The 18,865-nt window shown below is 39.9% G+C and overlaps 1 protein-coding gene and 1 pseudogene across 9 annotated transcripts in view; both read right to left on the reverse strand.

Moving 5' to 3' along the window:
- Window positions 1–18,865, reverse strand: part of TRPM3 (transient receptor potential cation channel subfamily M member 3) — a 504,806-nt gene that overhangs the window by 107,751 nt on the left and 378,190 nt on the right. For 7 of the 9 annotated variants that reach the window (XM_045840200.1, XM_045840199.1, XM_045840202.1 and 4 more), the window contains 2 exons: window positions 6,865–6,965; window positions 4,975–5,109 (listed from right to left, as the gene is read on the reverse strand). In XM_045840200.1, coding sequence (XP_045696156.1) covers window positions 4,975–5,109; window positions 6,865–6,965 — 236 coding nt within the window. The remainder of the gene's footprint in view (window positions 1–4,974; window positions 5,110–6,864; window positions 6,966–18,865) is intronic. The other 2 variants (XM_045840204.1, XM_045840203.1) reach the window with 1 other exon arrangement.
- On the reverse strand, window positions 599–2,515 carry LOC123819719 (annotated as a pseudogene).

The following is an 18,865-nucleotide window of genomic DNA, read 5'->3' on the forward strand; positions in this document are numbered from 1 at the left end:
ATTCTAGCTGTGTAAAACAAACACCTCGCTCTGCGTACTTTCAGACTGCCACTCTGCTTTAGCAACATGAGTCCACCACATCTTCAATAGGTAAAGCACTATGCTGAGAATATAAAAAGTCATAAAAGGCAACTAGAAAAGATTAAATCTTGGTAGGCATGTCAGCTTTCTTTTAATAAAAACAAAAATAGTCATTGCCATCTAGTTAAATGTCTCTTTTGTTATAAAGTGTTTCTAGTTATTGAAAAAGGGCTCTTAAAAAACCCAATGGCCTGTATCTTAATACCCTGCCCCCTCTTGCCCTAATACACATTGGAGGAAAGAATAATTTAATGTGCAAATTGCCAAAACAAATGTGGAGGAGAGGGGACTTCTTGAAATGGTGTGCTCAGTCAGTTCTTGGATTTTTCTTTTACAATATCAACTTCTGTCCCAATAACATAAAATATGTACAACATGTTTAATAATATGCAATATGCAAAGCTTTGTGTTGCTGTCAGCCACTGTATACCCACCCACCCTCCTCATTCACCAATGTACCTCTGCTAAACACAATTATATCGTTAAGCCTGTTAGTTTGAAAAAAATCTTCAGTTTGTTAAAACTGGAAGATCTTTGTATAGGGGCTCCATTCATTTGACTCAAGGTTATAGGCATCTATGGTATTCAGAAATTCATTGCCATCAAATGTCCCCACTGCATAAATGGTGTTCCCTACAGCTGCAATCTGGGCACAGTCCTTGGTGAAGTCATATTTCCCATCATCTTCTGCTCATTTGCAGTTGGATCATACATCTCCACACAGCTGATGATGTGGAACCATCAAAGTCACCATCCACAAATAGGTTTCTGTCCAGAACAGCTACTCCAGCTCCTCTCCTAGACACATTCATGGGTGCAATTAAAGTCCAGGTGTTATTTACAGGAACCAAATATTCTATGGTGCTCAGGCAATTCCAAGACTCTGTACCTCCAATCATATACGAATAACCACCAAGCTCACAGACTGCAGACTGGTGTCTATGAGCATTTAGAGGAGCACAGCTTGTCCATGACTTTGTTATAAGATCAGAAACGTCACAATTTTTCTGTCCTTTTTGACTATGTGGACCAGAGCCACCAAGGATATATAATTTCCCATTCAGAGCACACACCCCTGCATTACAATGGTTAGTTCTCAATTCTGGAACAGGAATCCAGTCCTCTATGTATGGACCACACATCTCTATACAACTCAGGTCATCTGAGTGGCCATTCGATCAAGCAACCACCTAGAGTTGGCCCATCAGTATGGCCATCTGAAATTGGACTCTTTGTGTTCTCATGGGAGCAAGGGAGGACCAATGATCTGTATGTGGACCATAGCACTCAACCATTCAAAGACATTCCTCTCTGTTACAGCCACCTGCAGCTGTGAGTTTGCTATCCATCTCTGCTGTCCCCAGACCAGACCATGCATAATGCATAGGTGACATGGCTTTTCTATTAGCTCGTCTGGTTGCATCTCAGAGCTTAAACTTTTAGTTAGTTTTGGAATACTTGTTGGTGAGCTCTGTGGGCTGTTTTACCTGTGAAGAAGATGACACAGAATATATCATCCATCATAGCCAGGCAAAAGTAAGTGTTATTTGAAGTCTTTTCTGGGGCAATGATTTTCCACTCATGCTTAGGGCTTTGTACCATGGCATTTGGAGAAGAGACACATCCAGTGGAACTGCTACTTATGTGCTGAAGGCCATTCTCACATGGTGGCTTCTTCTGCACAAACTGAATGTGGTCATTGTCACTGCCAGACACCTCAGCCTGTCCATCTAGTAGGTTCCCATCCAGCAGCTTGTGATCAGCTGAGTAGTGCAAGGTTTGACATCACCTCATCCAGAGTGTCTCCATTCTCCCAGATGCTACACTGCGCCCAGCTGATTACCTTTGTGTCCAATTTGCCATTGCTGGGCAAGCAAACATTATCTTTAAGCATTGCATCCAACTTTAGCTGTGGAAGTTTAAGAAATTCTTCCTCTTCTCAAATTTGTAACAAACGCTCCTGAATATAAATGTCAAGCTTATTAAACAAATGTGAGTCTCTCATATAACTAGCAAAGTTTTGGTAAGAGATGGAGCTGGTAACATCCATTTTAGACAGTAAATAATTGGCACAAACCTTCTCTACTTAGTCCATCTTCAGCTTTTTGGCTGCATAATAAACATCTTTTACTAATTCCTCATCAGCTTTCAACTGTGCAGTGTAGGCATAGTTCAACAAGACTTCAACAGCTTCTGGGTTGAGATCATCAAAGTTAACATGAGAAACCCTCTGAGGATCAGTCTCATTATTAGAGATTTCAGATAAATAGGGACTGCAGCGAGCCAGGACTGCTCTGTGAGCTACCATCTCAAGGCCACACACCTGAAATCCAATGTCACAGAACTGGCCACTTTTCCTCAGGGTGTTTAATTTGGCAATAGAAGACTCAATGAAATTTTCATCTTCAAACCTTAAATATTCATGGGGCATCATTTTTCCTTATAAATTTGGCTACATTATACTGGTGAGAAATGTCCTTCTGGGACATCTTAAATAATCCAAGACAAAGTAGTGTTAAAACTCAGCCCTTTATTGAGGTATGAAGATGGTTGAAGTGAAGGTGGAGGTGTCTTAAGATCCAATGGTGATTCCAAAACTATCAGGCTTGGGAAGGATGCAATCAAGTTTTTAAAAGCTATAGACATGAATTTCTTCCATGGTAACCATGTATCACATAATCTGGTCCCTCTCTGAAGAGAGGGAAGATCTCAACTCTGTAGCTTCGGTGGGGAGCAGCAGGAAGCAGGCAGGCCCAGGCCCCATAGAAAGCATCTCAAGGCCTCAGAGGCGGGTAAGCCATCGAGTGGGAGGATGAGCAGTCAGTCCACGGAGGTTGCTAGGAGAGGGGGATGCACCGAGTTTTCATTGTTCGCGGGGACTGGCTCCTCGCTCGCGGGCACTGCAGCAGGCAGAGCCACTGTGCCCAGCAGTACCCAGCAACTGACCTTCACGCGCGGGTTTCAGAGACACTGCCGCTGCTGCCGCCTGCTCGCGCCTTCTACAATTTTCTATACACAACCTTATGTTATCAGAAAACAGAGACAGTTTTACTTCTTCCCTTTCCAATTTGGATGCTTCTATATGTTCTTCTTGCTGAATTGCTCTAGCTGGGACTTCCAGTTGCTGTGTTGAATAGGAGTGGTGAGAGTGGGCGCCACTGTCTTGGCTCTGAGCTCAGAGGGAAAGCTTTCAGCCTTTCACTATTGAGCATGATATGAGCTGTAGGTTTGTCATATGTAGCCTTGTACTGTGTTGAGCTGTGCTTCTTCTAAACACAATTCGTGGAGAGTTTTCATTGTGAACAGATGCTACATTTTGTCAAATACTTTTTCTGAATCTATTGATATGATCATGTGATTTTTATCTTTCATTCTGTTAATGTGATATAACACTTATTGATTTGCATGTGTCAAACTATCCTTGTATCTAGAAATGAATCTTACTTGATCATGGTGTATTACCTTCTTAATGTGCTGTTGAATTTGGTTTGCTAGTATTATGTGAAGTATTTTTGCATTGATAGCTATCAGAGATCATGGACTATAGTTTTCTTTTCTTGTAGTGTCCTTATTTAGCTTTGGTATCAGGGTAATGCTGGCCTCATAAAATAATTTTGGGAGTGTTCTCTCCTCTTCAAATTTTCTTGAAGAGTTGGAAAAAAATGGGGTTAGTCCTGTAAATGTTTTGTAACATTTACCTGGCCCTGGTTTTTTCTTTGTTGGAAGGTTTTTGATTTACTAATTCAATCTCCTTATTTGTTATTAATCTGTTCAAATTATTTATTTCTTTATGATTCAGACTTGGTAGATTGTACATTTCTAGGAATGTATTTATTTCTTCTATGGCTAATTGTTAATTTTTTTTAGGGATAGAAAGTTGAACCTCCTATTCCACAATTTTGATCTATTATTCTTACCAAAAGTCTCAGTATGCTGAATCCCCCTAAAAAATCTGCAGAGAAAACAGAAACCTGGAACCACTCTGATAAACTGTTTTCGACTTCCATCAGTGGGAATAAGATAAAGCCAGGGTGCCACCATCTAACACCTAAAACTGTCTGGGAATAGGTTAATGAACTTTGCCTCATTAGTACTCTGCGTGGTGGGATAGAGGAGCGTTCTGACAAATGAAGGCAATGATAATCTCTAAGACAGAAGCTTTGGTTCAGTAGTAGCTTATTTCTTTACTTAGGAGATTTGTGACCTTGAATTTACCCTTTGGCCTTAGTTTTCTCATGTGTAAAATAGGGGAATGCAGTATCTACATTGTAAATGTCTCTGGATTTTAGTGAGTGTCAGCTCAGAGCTAATGTACTGAATTCATTGAATACTCACCAAAACTTCATAAATACTTTTTCTTATGACTACTCCTTGGTATCCCTAGTGAAGGAATTAAAAAATCACTACAAAACAACAAAAAATACTTTTGGGTAACCCAAAACAAGAGGTTTTTATATTTTATTCCATTGTAGTGGAAAAGGAAACCGCTTCATAGTTCTGAGGATAACAGGGTGGTGCAGGATAGTTAATTTGCCCCCTTTTGATGCTTGGTGTTAAATCACTCCTCCTCTGCTGATTGCTTCAGACACCCTCTGGGCTTACAAATAAACTGTGTTCTAATATCTATATGCCGGTGGTTTGGTATCAGAATCTGAGAATGTTACCTTTTGGTGATCACACAACTTTCTGCCTTAGATGCTGACAACTGAGCAGTTAAAACAAGTGGAAACTTGGTGACTTGCTCTTTCTTGTCTACACAGGTGTAAGGGAACACTTGTGAACAATGAGCCATGCATTCGGAGGGCAGGAAGGAGATTCACAGGCATGTAGGGGACAGGAGAAGATAAAACAAAAAATGTAGAGGAAATAAAAAGTGCCTTAGCTCGGTCCTACCGTATTGTACAATTCCTCTAGTCTGGAGATGGTGAGAAAACGGTGCATGCTTACTCCATTCTCTATGAGTAATTTCACAAAATCCACTCTGTCCAGAACTAGGGCATCCAACATGGCTTGTTCCAGAGACCCCACCTGCAAATCAAGTCACTGAGTTAGTCTGCCCCAGGCTCCAGAGAGGCAGCTCTTCTGCATTCATCTGAACAGTTTAAAAATGGGTGCCTTTGACATCTGGTAAACCTTCAGCACGTCTAAGAACATGCTAGCAAGACTGTCCTAACTCTACTTTTGGGGCAGCTACAATCTCTCCTGTGTTTTGGGGCCTACCTTTGCAGATAGAATTCAAGGGTTTCTATTTGCTAAAGTTGTTTCCTTCTTGAACATCAATCCCAATCTCTCTCTCTCTTTCCTCCTCATCCTGAGAAGGTACAAAGATTCACAAGGCTCTTTCTCTCCCAACTCATTGACCAAACTTCTGCAACACCAGCAAAGTGCTAAAGTGGATACTTTGCTGTATCTGTTTTCATCTTTTTTAGGCTCTGAATTAGACCCTGGCTGGCTTGAGAAGAAGGACCCTTGTAAACAACAAAAAGGAGGCTGTTTTATTTATTTTTTTTAGTTAAGTGACACTACCATGCCTTTGTCTCACCCATTCCCCCCTGAAGACACAGCAAGTATTTAGGTCCTTTGGCCTGTTTACCAGGGTTTTATTTAATTCCTTTTATAAAAATTTCCCAGGGTCCAGACTCCTTGAAAAATCTTTCCACACTAGCAAGGCACTAGTGACACTAAATGAGCAGAGGCTCTCTGGGGAAAGGAAGGGCTGAAAACGACCTGGACAGTGCTTCCAGGCAACGAAATCCAATTTCAGGGTGCTGATCACCTCCTGGAGATATCTGCCTGCGTCACCCAATGGCCAATTTTCCGTTTTTATTTTCGGTAGTTGATTGAGGGAAACAAACCAAGAACAGTTATATAAAGCTTTGGTTTCCTTTGCGCTGTTGTTGGGGACAGGGAAGACCTGTGCTCAGCCCCAGGACCAGATGGCGCCCGCACGGGAAGCCTGCTGGTGCTGCATCTGACATGCGATCCAGCCGCATCCCAGCACGGGCGCCACCGCTTGGGAGCAGCAACCTCAAAGACAACCGGAAACAAATCGCTAATTCCAATCCTTCCTTCATTTTAATTAATACAACTTTGTATTACACATACTTTAAAAAGACACTTAAAAGAAATGGCATCCTTTGCTGCTGAAATTGCTATCAAAGGCCACTCAGAGAGATGGAAATGTTTGGAACACTTCAAGTTGTGCTTAGTCGTGTGTTCCACCAGGTGGCAGTGATTTCCTAAATCATTTCCATCTCAAAGCAAAGGCAGCATTTCCGACCTGCTCTCAGAGGCTGCTGCTTCTTTTTTTTTCAAATGCTTTTTAAAAATTATATTTTATTGTTTATTTACAGTTGTCTCAGTTTCCCCCCTTTAACCTCTTTTACCCAGCTGCCCGCCTCCACTCCCTCCAGCAATCCCCACACCGTTGTCCATGTCCATTGGCCATGCATGTAAGTTCTTTGGCTACTCCATGTCCTACGCTGTACTTCGCATCCCCATGGCTGTTTCGTAACTACCTATCTGTACTTCTCAATCCCTTCACCTTTTTCACCCATTGCCCTGACCCACCTCCCATCTGGCAACCATCAAAATGTTTTTTGTATCTATGATTCTGTTTCTGTTCCACTTGTTTATTTTGTTTTTTAGATTCAATCATCGATAGATATGTATTTATTGACATTTTACTGCTCTTCTTCTTATGAAAGAAAACCCTTTAACATTTCATATAAACACCCTTGCCCGAGCAAGTGGGCTTTTCAGGGGTGACAACATATACTCTACCGGCCACTGTTGCCCATAAATAAAGATCTGGCTGCGAGCGATGTCGACTCTGTTCCATGCTAAGGCCAAGCTCAGCTGGTCTGGGGCAGAGGCATTGGCTCCTGTAGACAAGAAGGGGAGAAGTGTGGGATAGAAAAAATAACAAGGAGTTATTATACCAAGAAGACCCACTCCATCCCTCTGGCACCAATGCCTCTCTTCCTGCAGAGCAGACTCAGTTGTGTGGGAGCGTTTCTCAGACTCAGCACTACTGGCATGTCAGGCAGGATGACCCTTTATCATGGGGACCACCCTGTAGTTGTGGAATATTTAGCAGCGTCTTTGGACTGGACCCAATAGCACTGACAATAGCACCTCCTTCCAAAGTCATGACAATTAAAAATGTCTATAGACATTGCTAAATGCCCCCAGAGATGAGGGGAGACAAAATCAGCCATTAAAAAACACTGCTTAACAGTCTTAAAAAAATTAATATATTGCTATACAAATTTTGTATTAGTTTCAGGTGTACAATATAGTGATTTGATGTTTTTATACGTTACAATGTGATCACCCCACAAATTCTACTAATCACCTATCACCATGCAAACTTATCACAATATTATTGACTATATTACCCTTTATCTTTTTCACCCCTCCCCTACCCTCAGCCCTGGTAATCATCATTTTGGTTTCTGTTTCTATGAGTCTGTCTTTGTTTTGTTTTGTTTGTTCATTTGTTTTGTTTTATTTTGTTGATTGCACATATAAGTGAAACCATTTGGTATTTGTCTCTGACTGACTTATTTCACATAGCATAATACCCTCTACATCCACCCATGGTGTCACAAATGGCAAAATTTCATTCTTTTTATATTGCTGCATAATATTCCATTGTATATATGTACCACATCTTCTTTATCCATTCATCTATTGGTGAACACCTAGGTTGCATCCATGCCTTGGCTATTGTAAGTAATGCTGCAATGAACATAGGGATGCATATATCTTTTTGAATTAGTGTGTGTGTGTGTGTGTGTGTGTGATAAATACCCTGAAATGGAATTGCTGGGATGTATGGTAGACCTCTTTTTAGTTTTTTGGGGGATCTTCATACTGCATTCCATAATGGCCACACCAGTTTACATTCCCATTAACAGTGCCCAAGGGTTCCCTTTATTCCACACCCTCACCAACACTTGGCTACTCATTGACTGTTTGATAACAGCCATTCTCAAATGGCATTTCTGATTGTAGTGTACATGCATATTGGGTCAGTGTAAACCACATACTTATAGTAAGTTAATTAGTGTTTGGAATGATGAATATTAATTCAATTTACATAGGGATTTTTCCATAAAAATATATTTCTTATCTCTTCAGATAACAACAGGATTGCAAACTTACACTAGGGTTACTGGTATAAGCAAGTGTTAATGTATTACATTCTTAGAACACATGAACCAACTATGAGGTGCCATTATCACCATTTTACAGATGAGAAAACTGAGGCACAAAAACTTGTCCAAGGACAAGTTTGGGAAGTGCCAGAGATGAGATTCAAAGCCAGGCAGTCTGGTTTCAGAGCATATTTTTTTTTGATTCATAGAAACGTAGAAAATTTTATTGAACCCATGATATGCACCACACAAAGTGAAGCTGGCAAACAGGCTAGGCTTTTCTGTCCTCAATCACAAAACATCCCACAGCTGTGCTAATGAAAAAAAGCTACAATATCCTCTAATGCTGGATGGTTGGGGCCAAAATTGATAAAATGTTACCTAAAATTCATGTATGAGCTCCTTCGATTCTTTTTATTTTTCATTGGTCAAGACATTTGGGCTTGGAGATATATTTATTTATCCAGTTTTATTAAGACAAATTTGACATATAACATTGTATTAGTTTTATACAATAGTGTATAAATTATTGTATACTTATTGTAAACTATATACAATATTGTAAACAAGTCATATATTTTTATCATAATGATTTGATATATGTGTATATTGTGAAATTATTACCACAGTAAGTTTAGTCACTCAGAGTTACAATTTTTTTCATGTGATGAGAACTTTTAAGATCTGTCTTAGCAACTTTCAGATATACCATACAATATTATTTACTATAGTCACTGTGCTGCAGACGACATCTTCAGGGCTTGACCTTTGGTCGCCTTTACCCATTTTGCCAGCTCCAGACCCCCACTGCCTTGCTGAAATCTCGATGTCCTTGTAACTACATGGCCCCTGGTGTTGAGAAAGGGCACCAGGAGAAGCCTTACAGGAAGAGCTGGGTGCCCAGATGGTTTCATTTGCTCAACAAATTTTTACTAAGCTCCAATTTTCTGCCAGCCTTCCTTGTGGGCACTGGGAAGACAAGGTTGGACCAAAGTTTCTACCCTCAAAGAGGAGAAAAATAACCACCCACTTCTCATACACACACACACACACACACACACACACACACCCAAATGTCTTTGTTGTTACTGTTGTCTTCTGTTGAGTCCTCCTTTAGGTTCTATTACTGAATCCCTGTTTGGATGAAGTCTTTCCAAGGCTATCTAATAGTCTATATCAGGTTCTGAAGTGACTACAGTTATTTCCTTTGGAAAAGTGAAGATTGGGGTTCTCAGTTTGGCTCCATCCACTCCACCCCGCCAGCCTCATTCACTCAACCAGTTCATGTCTATTTCCACCTCTCTCACAGTCATAAATAGGAATTCTCCACTCTAAAGTCATGCTGTAAAAATGCACACTGATAAAACAGTGATTTAGTGATACTTATTTTGTAAAAGAATTTCCTTCACTAAAGTATTTCTCACTCTTTTTTAATTTTTATAATCCTCACCTGATGATATGTTCACTAATTTTAGAGAGCAAGGAAGGAAGGGAGGGAGGAAGGGGGGAGAGAGAGAGAGAGAGAGAGAGAGAGAGAGAGAGAGAGAGAGAGAGATCAGTTACCCCCCATGCATGCCCTGTCTGGGGATGAACCTGCAAGTCAGCTATTTGCCCTGCCTGGAATGAACTTAAAACTTTCTGGTGTACGTATGGGGTGATGCTCCAACCAACTTAGCCACCCAGCCAGGGCATTATTTCTTATTCTTAATTAGGAATTTATAAATACATTTAAACTATGATGTAATGCAAAAGGTAAAGTTTGTAAATATGCTTTAAGGAAGTTATTGATTGGATAAAATGTTGGGCACTTGTGTGGGCAGAATAAACCCTGTTTGGATATTCTTAGATCCTGTTTCTTTGGAGACCTTGTTTTCCAGTATTAGTAAGATTTTAAAAAGGTATCTTCTTAAGTTTAAATTCCCCTGAAAAAATAATTGGCATATTATTTAGTTTGTATCTCTGTAGGCTGTTTATGTGATATAATAGGCTTTGGCATTCTGAAATGCAGAGGTGCATTAACATTTCTTCTAAACCCAGGAGTCTCTTTCATTGGTGTCTTTTTAGCATTTTGTTTATACTTTTTATGTTATGGTATACTATGGTGTAGTATGGTATATACTGCTACCATATATAGGTCTTTGAAGACTTTGTAGTTCTTAAGAGGTCATTTATCCCTGATATTAAGAATGATACATGTTGGCCTCCTGGAGGACCGAATGAGATACCAGCCAGATGGCAGCTGCCTGGCTCAGCTCTGGTCCATGTCAGGTTGCCCTTTCCAGGAGGGCAGATGTATGGTGGGTGTGAAGAGGGGCTGTAACAACTTCTTTGGGTAGAAGAGAAGGGCACTGAGCTCACTTATTACCTGTGGGGGCTTGGAAGATTTACTTATCCTCTCCAAGATTTAGTTTCTTCATGTATAAAACAAGATCAATAACACCATCTTTAAGGGGTTGCTTTGGAGGCTAAATAGAATAATAGATGGGAAAATCGCTTTGTTAAATTGAAGTATTATGCAAGTATATTTAGTATTTTACATATTTCTGACCATAAATTTACCATATTAATAATACTAATTTAGTAAATTTATCAGATTAATAATGTCACCACTATTCTGGAAGGTGAACAGTTACCAGCCAGACTATTATTACGGTTTTTGCTGTGGTTGATGTGAATGATTAGGTGTCACTGAATTTTCATAAAAGGAATACTTCTTGTACACTGAAATAGTAATTTCCAGAATTAAGTACTGACAGTCCCTAAACCACTCACTGCTTATACACATGTTGGAACTGTCAATGGGCATCAGAAGTAGTTCTCTGACAGACCTTGGGGAGTCGATGAAATGCTACCTTCTATTAAAGTTTTTTTTTTATTTAAAAAGTTTTAAAAAGATTTTCTTTATTTATTTTTTAGAGAAAAGGGAAAGGAAGGAGAAAGAGATAGAAAAAACTGTCAATGTGTGGTTGCCTCTCATGCACCCACTACTGGGCACCTGGCCCCCCAACCCAGGCATGTGCTCTGACTGGGAATCGAACTAGCAACCCTTTGGTTTGCAGGCCAGCACTCAATCCACTGAGCTACACCAGCCAGGGCTTTAAAAAAAATCCTTTAGACACTCCCGTAGGTGAGCTGAAGCTTGTGGGTGCTAATATATAAACAAGAAAAGGCAAATTTGTTGTGATGAAAGTTTCAATTTGGATATAAATGCTTTGCTTGGATGATAAGAATGTGACTGTTTCCTAGGAACATAAATCGGGAAGATTGATTATGCATTTATGCCTGGGCAGCCTAGGCAAGGGGCACTGGGTGTTTTCTTAGGAGCTATAATCACACTCAATTAGGACAGTGCATCGGGTGCCTCCTCAGTGGTTTAACAGGACAGTGCCCCTGGGTGTGGCACCTGCTGCCCTCTGCTCAGAGAATTGCTGCACCTTCCCTGGCCTGTCAGAGGCGGCCAAGGGCCGTTCCTCCTCTTGCACTCTATCCTGCCTGGGGTGACCACTAGACTCTTTCTCTCATGGGTCCTTACACTTCTTAACCCCTGCATCTCAGGGTGGCAGGAGGTGGGGAATAAGCTTTGTTTTGCTCTTCTCTTATTTTTTGGGTCTGAGTGTTCTGTGTAAGGTCTCACTCACTTTAAAAAACTGTTCTTAGTTTCAATTTCAGAGCTAGGATACTAGACTTTTGTGGACTAAAATGATACAAAAACCTTGCAAAGTCAGGTTGTCTATGTAATGATATTTGCCAAGGGTTTCTGCTGTAAATATTATAGCTATTTCCTCATGCCCTAATAATATATGCAAGATGAAAGGACAAATAAAGTGATGATTTATGATTAATAACATTGTAAAGCACTGTGCTATTTCCTTGTGTTTGCCAACCTACCTAAATGGATGGGTCCTTTTTATCACACCCTTTCTGCAATAAAAAAGCCAACACTTCACAAAAGTTTCCCATTGATGTGTTAGACAAATGTCAAAATGTTTCCGTAGTATACGCGATATGCAAAACTGAGAAACATTGTCAACGTAGGACTGAAGGAATAAAAGAAAAACCTGTTCCATTGGATTATTCTGCTTGCTTGTGATATGACAAATATGAATCCATTTATGTAGCTGGGCAATTAAAATAATTGCATTCTCCATATTGTGATTTTTAGCCAGGTTCTACAGAAAAAATAATTGGGAGTTCTGGGACTCCCAAGAAATTACTGCACTGATGATTTCCTAACTTCTGTTCTCTTTTTCTTTTACTCATTGTCTCTTTTTTTGAGAACTTGATGATCCAGGGACCATTTTGTACTTTATTTTTACTATAGTTGTGCATGCACAGAGATTTGTTACAAAAATCGCAAGTCTCATCATCCCAATCCTCTTTCCCTGTAAGCAGCTACGCTTCTCTTAGTAGCTGATTATTTTGGTTCTCCATGGTGGTTGGTCTCCAAACAGAACTTCCAAGGGAGATAGTCCCCATATTCATACTATTGGGATAGTCCCTCCCACACTGAATCTGGGCTGGTCTTGTGACTTGCTTTAGAATAGAAGTGACACTGTACCAGTTACAGACTTAAGCTTAGGAAGGTCCTGCTTTTGCCTCCACACCTGGTGCAGAACTGTCACCTTGAGTGAGCCTCTTCCTCATCATTCAGGGATTTCCAACACCTTTCTCCGCCTGTGTGGGAACTCCTGTTTCCTATCTCCAATGTTACCTGTTTCATTTTTGTTTCTGCTTTGGTCTTGGCGAAGTACATGCTCCAGTAATTTCCAAACAAGTGGTTCATGGGAACTGACAACTGATGTCTGATAATGTCTTTATTCTACCTTCACAAGTGACTGGTAGATTAAATGTAGAAATAGATTGCAAATAAATGTTCTTCAAATTTTTAGGGCATTGCATGATAACTTTCTGCATTGTTGGTTAGAAGTTTAAAACATTTAGGCTCCTTGTCTAGCAAAGCATAGGACCTGTATTTTTCACTGGAAGCAATTAGAATATAGATATCTTTTGGACTCACATATTCTGTAATATCATTATAACATGACTTAATATGAGTTTATTTTCACGTATTATGCTGGACACTCCGTGGGTCCTTATAATCTGGTAACATGTATTCTGGAGTTCAGGGAGATTTCTGGAAATGTTACATCGACAATTTCCTACTCTCTTTTGTTTTAAATTGATTTTTAAGGAGAGGGGAAGGGGGAAGAGGAGAGAGACAGAGAGAGAGAGAGAGAGAGAGAGAAACATCGACATGACAGAGAAACATTATTGGTTGCCTCTTGTACACATCCTTCCCAGAGACTAAATTCACAACCTAGGCACGTACCCTGACCTGAAACAGAACCTATGATCTTTTGGTTTACGGGATGATGCTCCAACCAACTGAGTCACACCATTCAGGGTATTTTTTTTTTATCTTTTGTTCACTCTTTTATTCTTTCTCTTTCTGTACTTTCTGGGAAGTTCTTCAACTTAATTTTTATTTTTTTCCATTTATTTTCTATTTGACACTGTTATTTTTAATTTCTAAGAGCTCTCACTAGTTTTTTTAAAGTATATTTTATTGATTATGCTATCACACTTGTCCCATTTTTTCTCCCTTTTATTCCCCTCTGCCCTGAACCTCCCTCCCTCCAGGATTTCCTCCTTTAGTTCATGTCCATAGGCCATACATGTAAGTTCTTTGGTTTCTGCATTTTCTATACTATTCTTGACCTCCCCCTGTCTATTTTGTACCTACCATTTACGCTTCTTATTCCCTGTACCTTTTTCCTCATTCCCCCTCCATCTCCCCACTGATAACCCTCTATGTGGTCTCCATTTCTGTGATTCTGTTCCAGGTCTAGTTGTTTGCTTAGCTTTTGTTTTTCAAGTTCAGTTATTGATAGTTGTGAATTTGTTGTCATTTTATAGTTCAAATTTTTGATCTTCTTGTTTTTCTTAGATAAGTCCCTTTAACATTTCGTATAATAAGGGCTTGGTGATGATGGACTCCTTTAATCTGACCTTATCTGGGAAGCTCTTTATCTGCCCTTCCATTCTAAATGATAACTTTGCTGGATAGAGCAACCTTGGGTGTAGGTCCTTGCCTTTCATGACTTTGAATACTTCCTTCTAGCCCCTTCTTGCCTGCAAGGTGTCTTTTGAGAAATCAGCTGATAGTCTTTTGGGAACTCTGTTGTAGGTAACTGTCTCCTTTTCTCTTGCTGCTTTTAAGATTCTCTCCTTATCTTAAATCTTAGGTAATATAATTATGATGTGTCTTGGTGTGTTCCTTCTTGGGTCCAATTTCTTTGGGACTAGGAACTTCCTGGACTTACTAGAAGTCTATTTTCTTTGCCAGATTGGGGAAGTTTTCCTTCATTATTTTTTCAAGGAAGTTTTCAACTTCTTGCTCTTCCTCTTTTTTTTTCTGGCACCCCTATGATTTGGATGTTGGAACAATTAAAGTTGTCCCAGAGGTTCCTAATCCTCTTCTCATTTTTTTTTTGAATTCTTGTTTCTTCATTCTGTTTGGTTGAATATTTATTTATTTTTTCTTCTGTTTCAAATCATTGATTTGAGTTCTGGTTTCCTTCCCTTCACTGTTGGTTCCCTGTATAACTTTCTTGATTTCACTTTATATAGCCTTCACTTCTTCCTTTGTTTTGCATCCATATTCAATCATTTCTGTGAGCATCCTGAATACCAGTGCTTTGAACTCTGCATCTGATAGGTTGGCTATCTCCTTGTTGCTTAGTTTTGTTTTTTTTAAAGAATTTATATATTTATATTTAGAGAGAGGGGAAGGGAAGGAGAAAGAGGAGAGAAACATCATTGTGTGGTTGCCTCTCGCATGCTTCCTACTGGGACTTTGCCCGTAACCCAGGCATGTGCCCTGACTGGGAATCTAACTGGGGACCCTTTTGTTCACAGGCTGGTGCTCAATCCACTGAGCCATACCAGTCAGGGCTTCTTAGTTCTTTTTCTGTTGTTTTGATCTCTTCATTCATTTTGGCCATATTTCTTTGTCTTGGTGTACCTGTTATATTGTAAGGAGTGGAGCCTGAGGTGTTCACCAGGGCAGAGCAACCTACTTTGCTTCATTGTGATGCTGTGTGTGGGGGAGGGGTCAGAGAGGGAACAATGCCACTTTCTTGGCTCTTACCCTGCTCTCAGTCACTTCCCCTGCCACCCACAAGCATATTGGGCCCTTGTGGTGCTGATTCCTGGGTGGGTTTGTGTACATTCTAGGACCCTGTGTGTCCCTCCAATGAATTCTCCTGTGAGACTGGGTATTTCTCCCACTGCCACAACCCCCACTGAATTGTACAGCCAGAGGTTTTGAGACTTTACTTCCCTGCACTGGAACCCTGGGTTGCATGGTCTGTCTTGATCCCTAGTTGTTCTTCCTGGTTTACCCACAAATGTGGGACTGCCAGCTGCTGCCTTGCTGTGTGTCCTCTCCACCCAGCTGCCTGTCTCTGCCCATCCTACCAGTCTGGAAGAATGTTTCTTCTTTAACTGCTTGGTTGTCAGACAGACTTTCATACAATTCAGTTTTCTGGCAGTTCTGTTTTTTTTTTTTTTTTTTAAATTGGTATCCTTCTTTTGGTTGTGCAAGGAAGCAAAGCATATCTACCTATGCCTGTCTTGGTCAGAAGTCTATGTAGCTCTTGAACTAAATATACAGTGCTGTTATTTTTTAATGATTTGAATATTTAAAAAATATTCTGAGGATATTAATGATAATTTTGGAAAATTTCCTTCTTCTTCTTACAAAGGTTCTGCTTATCTATCCTCTATGTTAGAGGGCTTTCTGGAATGTCTGATTACCCTTGGTCATCTGTTCATATTTAAGAGTGGGAAACTATAGTGCTGATCGAAAGCCCCAAGTGCATGAGTAGAGATTATGAACTGTAAACTTCACTGTAATATAAACTGGTTGGGATCCTTAGATGTGGAATCTGTCATGGTAGTATCTTTAGGTTTTTTCTCATAGAAACATCACATTTCACAGAAAAGTCTCTTCCAATCTCTGGCCTGGAGGATAAAGACTCCAGCCACCAGCATGCTAGAAACCAAGTAGGGGAAAAGGGCTAGAGTCTCAGCATCTCATATATATTAATTTATTAAGGCCTACTCCCAACCCTCTTTTTCAATACTATATCCCAGTCCTCAAATCTTTACTTTTTGGTTGGAGAGGGCTTTGGGGATTTGGGGTAAAGATATGACATTCTAGCTACTTAAAAAAGACTCACCAAATTGTTTTATGTTTTCCCCCCTTTGCTCCCTTTTTTGAGGTCCTGGGTGCCCAAATTTCAGTGCCTTTTGAGCATTTTAAAGTGTAAGTCAGCTTGATACCAGCTTAGTGTTCAGTTTTTTTTTCTCTTCTAGTCATATGGTTCTAATGTCTCTGCAAGGAAGGCTAGTATATGTAGTCTTCCAGCTTGAAAGATCACAAAATATTGTTTCTTCTCTAATAATTTTAAATAACTAATCTTTTATTCTTGTTTTAGAGAGATTCACAGTAGAATAAGTAAATTTATTTGTTCAGTGAACTATATATACCTGGGAGTCTGTCTATATTTTTTCTTGCACCAAAGAAAGTTTGGTCATCATTGATTGTCCAAAACATGTGAAAATAAGGGCAGTCTTTAATACCTGGCCATAGGTGTTCAGGATGCAGAGCAAGGGCTCTGGACTCAGATAACCTGGGTTCATGTCCAGACACCATCAATTTCTACTTGTGTGACTCTGACCACCATATTTAGCTTCTCTGTGCCTCATTTTTCCAAATTCTAAAATGAGTGATACTGATAGTACCTGCCCCATTTTGGTATCATGAGGATTAAATTAATTAATACTTGTCCTACTGTAAGTGCCATATTAGTTGTTACTGTTATGTGTTAGTTTTAGTATTGTTTATCACTATTACTTGTATTGTGAATGTAAAGTATTCATTTTACAAATCATGCCACTGTCAATCTGGATGATTATATAATTTAGAAGGTATAATGATTAATTTGATGAATGAAGCTGACTCATTGCTCTCAGGTAGTCAAGAAGAAAACATGATTCTGTAGCTCTACTGGGGAGTCACCAGCTGAGAATTGCTCACAAGCTTTGAGTTTGCAGTTAGCTTAAAGTGTAGATAATTGAGCACACTGGCATTGTGCCAATCCTGAGGCATGAGCGAGCTGCAGAGTGAAAGGGTGTATAGCTTCTGTGTAACAATGAGCCCGAAATGACCACATCTGTCATGCAGAACTAACTGCATCGTGCAGAGAAGGAACACTGCTCCTGGGCTTCTGCAGAACTGGATTCCAGTTTCCCTTTGTCCAAACACCAGCAGAAGCATTGCATGGCCTAGATCTTCATAGCTCTACCAGCTTAAAAATTCTATAGTGAGACAATCTTAGGGACATGTTCATGACTTTGGAACCATAATAGGAATGGCCTAAGGCCCTTTTGTTCATGGTCCTTGCAAACACTTGGATGCACATGTTGCACCTTTCCTGCCAGTGATTATGCCTTTGGAGCAAAGAACATTACACTCTCATTCTCTGAGGACAAACTTGAATCTCAAGCCCCACTCTCATACTTACTACCTATGTGAAAGGAGCTGAAGAAATCACTCTCTTCTATAAGTTGGCACCAGAATTCTGCTTTGAGAGGGGACTGTCTTTGCCTGCAAGGTATTTTGCAGATACCTTGCAGATGAGCCTTTCAGGGCTGGGGCCAAAATATCAGAGGCCAGAGATGAATCTCTGTGTTTGAAAGGAGAAGAAGACTTCATTTTACTCTTAAAGGAGAAGCATGAGGAAGAAGCAAATACTGGAAGAAGATGGGGGAGGGTAAGCCTGTGGAACAGTGTGACACTGGGTGAGTCATGGTGAAGGATCTGTATAAAGGATCCTGTAGGAAACAGCCAAAGTACATCAATATTGGAGATGCCTGCTGTTTGGTCAGAAGTGGTTACATTATTCAGAAATAAACTCTCTTCCAGCCCTACCTATGTTTTTAGAAAAACCTACTATGCCCATTAAGTTCTTTATGTTACATGAATCTTATTTGTGTTTTGAAACTTGGAAGGTCTAGTTTTACATTTGGACTTCTATAGTGAGGAGCAGAAATAACATATACGAATCAGGAGGCAGGGATGACAGGGAGAATTTAAGAATTTTAGGAATTTGTGGAACTCTGGGGATAATGTAGGATCTGTATTTTGTGGATTATTGAGAGTCAACATTAATGAAATTTCAGGGGTAAGGAGGCCCCAGCTCACTTCTGGGTTGTTTGTGTGACTTTGGCTAGTAGTTGATTAGGCCAGGACTCCATTTCTTTCAATCAATGGATATTTATGAAAATTCCACGTCAGAAATTCTTCTGGGTGTTGGGATATAAAGGCAAAGAAGAAGACATGATCCTTTTCCTCTGGAAACTTTCTAATTGGAAGGTAGATTGTAACCAGGGTATTGATAGTTCTGAGTTTGCCTGGCTATTCTTGGTTTATTCCTGTTGTTCTGGCTTAATTATCAATACTTCCCACTTTCATGCCTAAGAAAGTCCTAATTTAGAGATAAATTAGCTGGTAACCACTGCATGGAGTTGTAAAGATTAGAAAATGATTAAAATTT

This window comes from Phyllostomus hastatus, unplaced genomic scaffold (genome assembly GCF_019186645.2).
Source record: "Phyllostomus hastatus isolate PE091 unplaced genomic scaffold, TTU_PhHast_1.1 phas_contig_34, whole genome shotgun sequence".
In the NCBI taxonomy this organism is placed as follows: domain Eukaryota; kingdom Metazoa; phylum Chordata; class Mammalia; order Chiroptera; family Phyllostomidae; genus Phyllostomus; species Phyllostomus hastatus.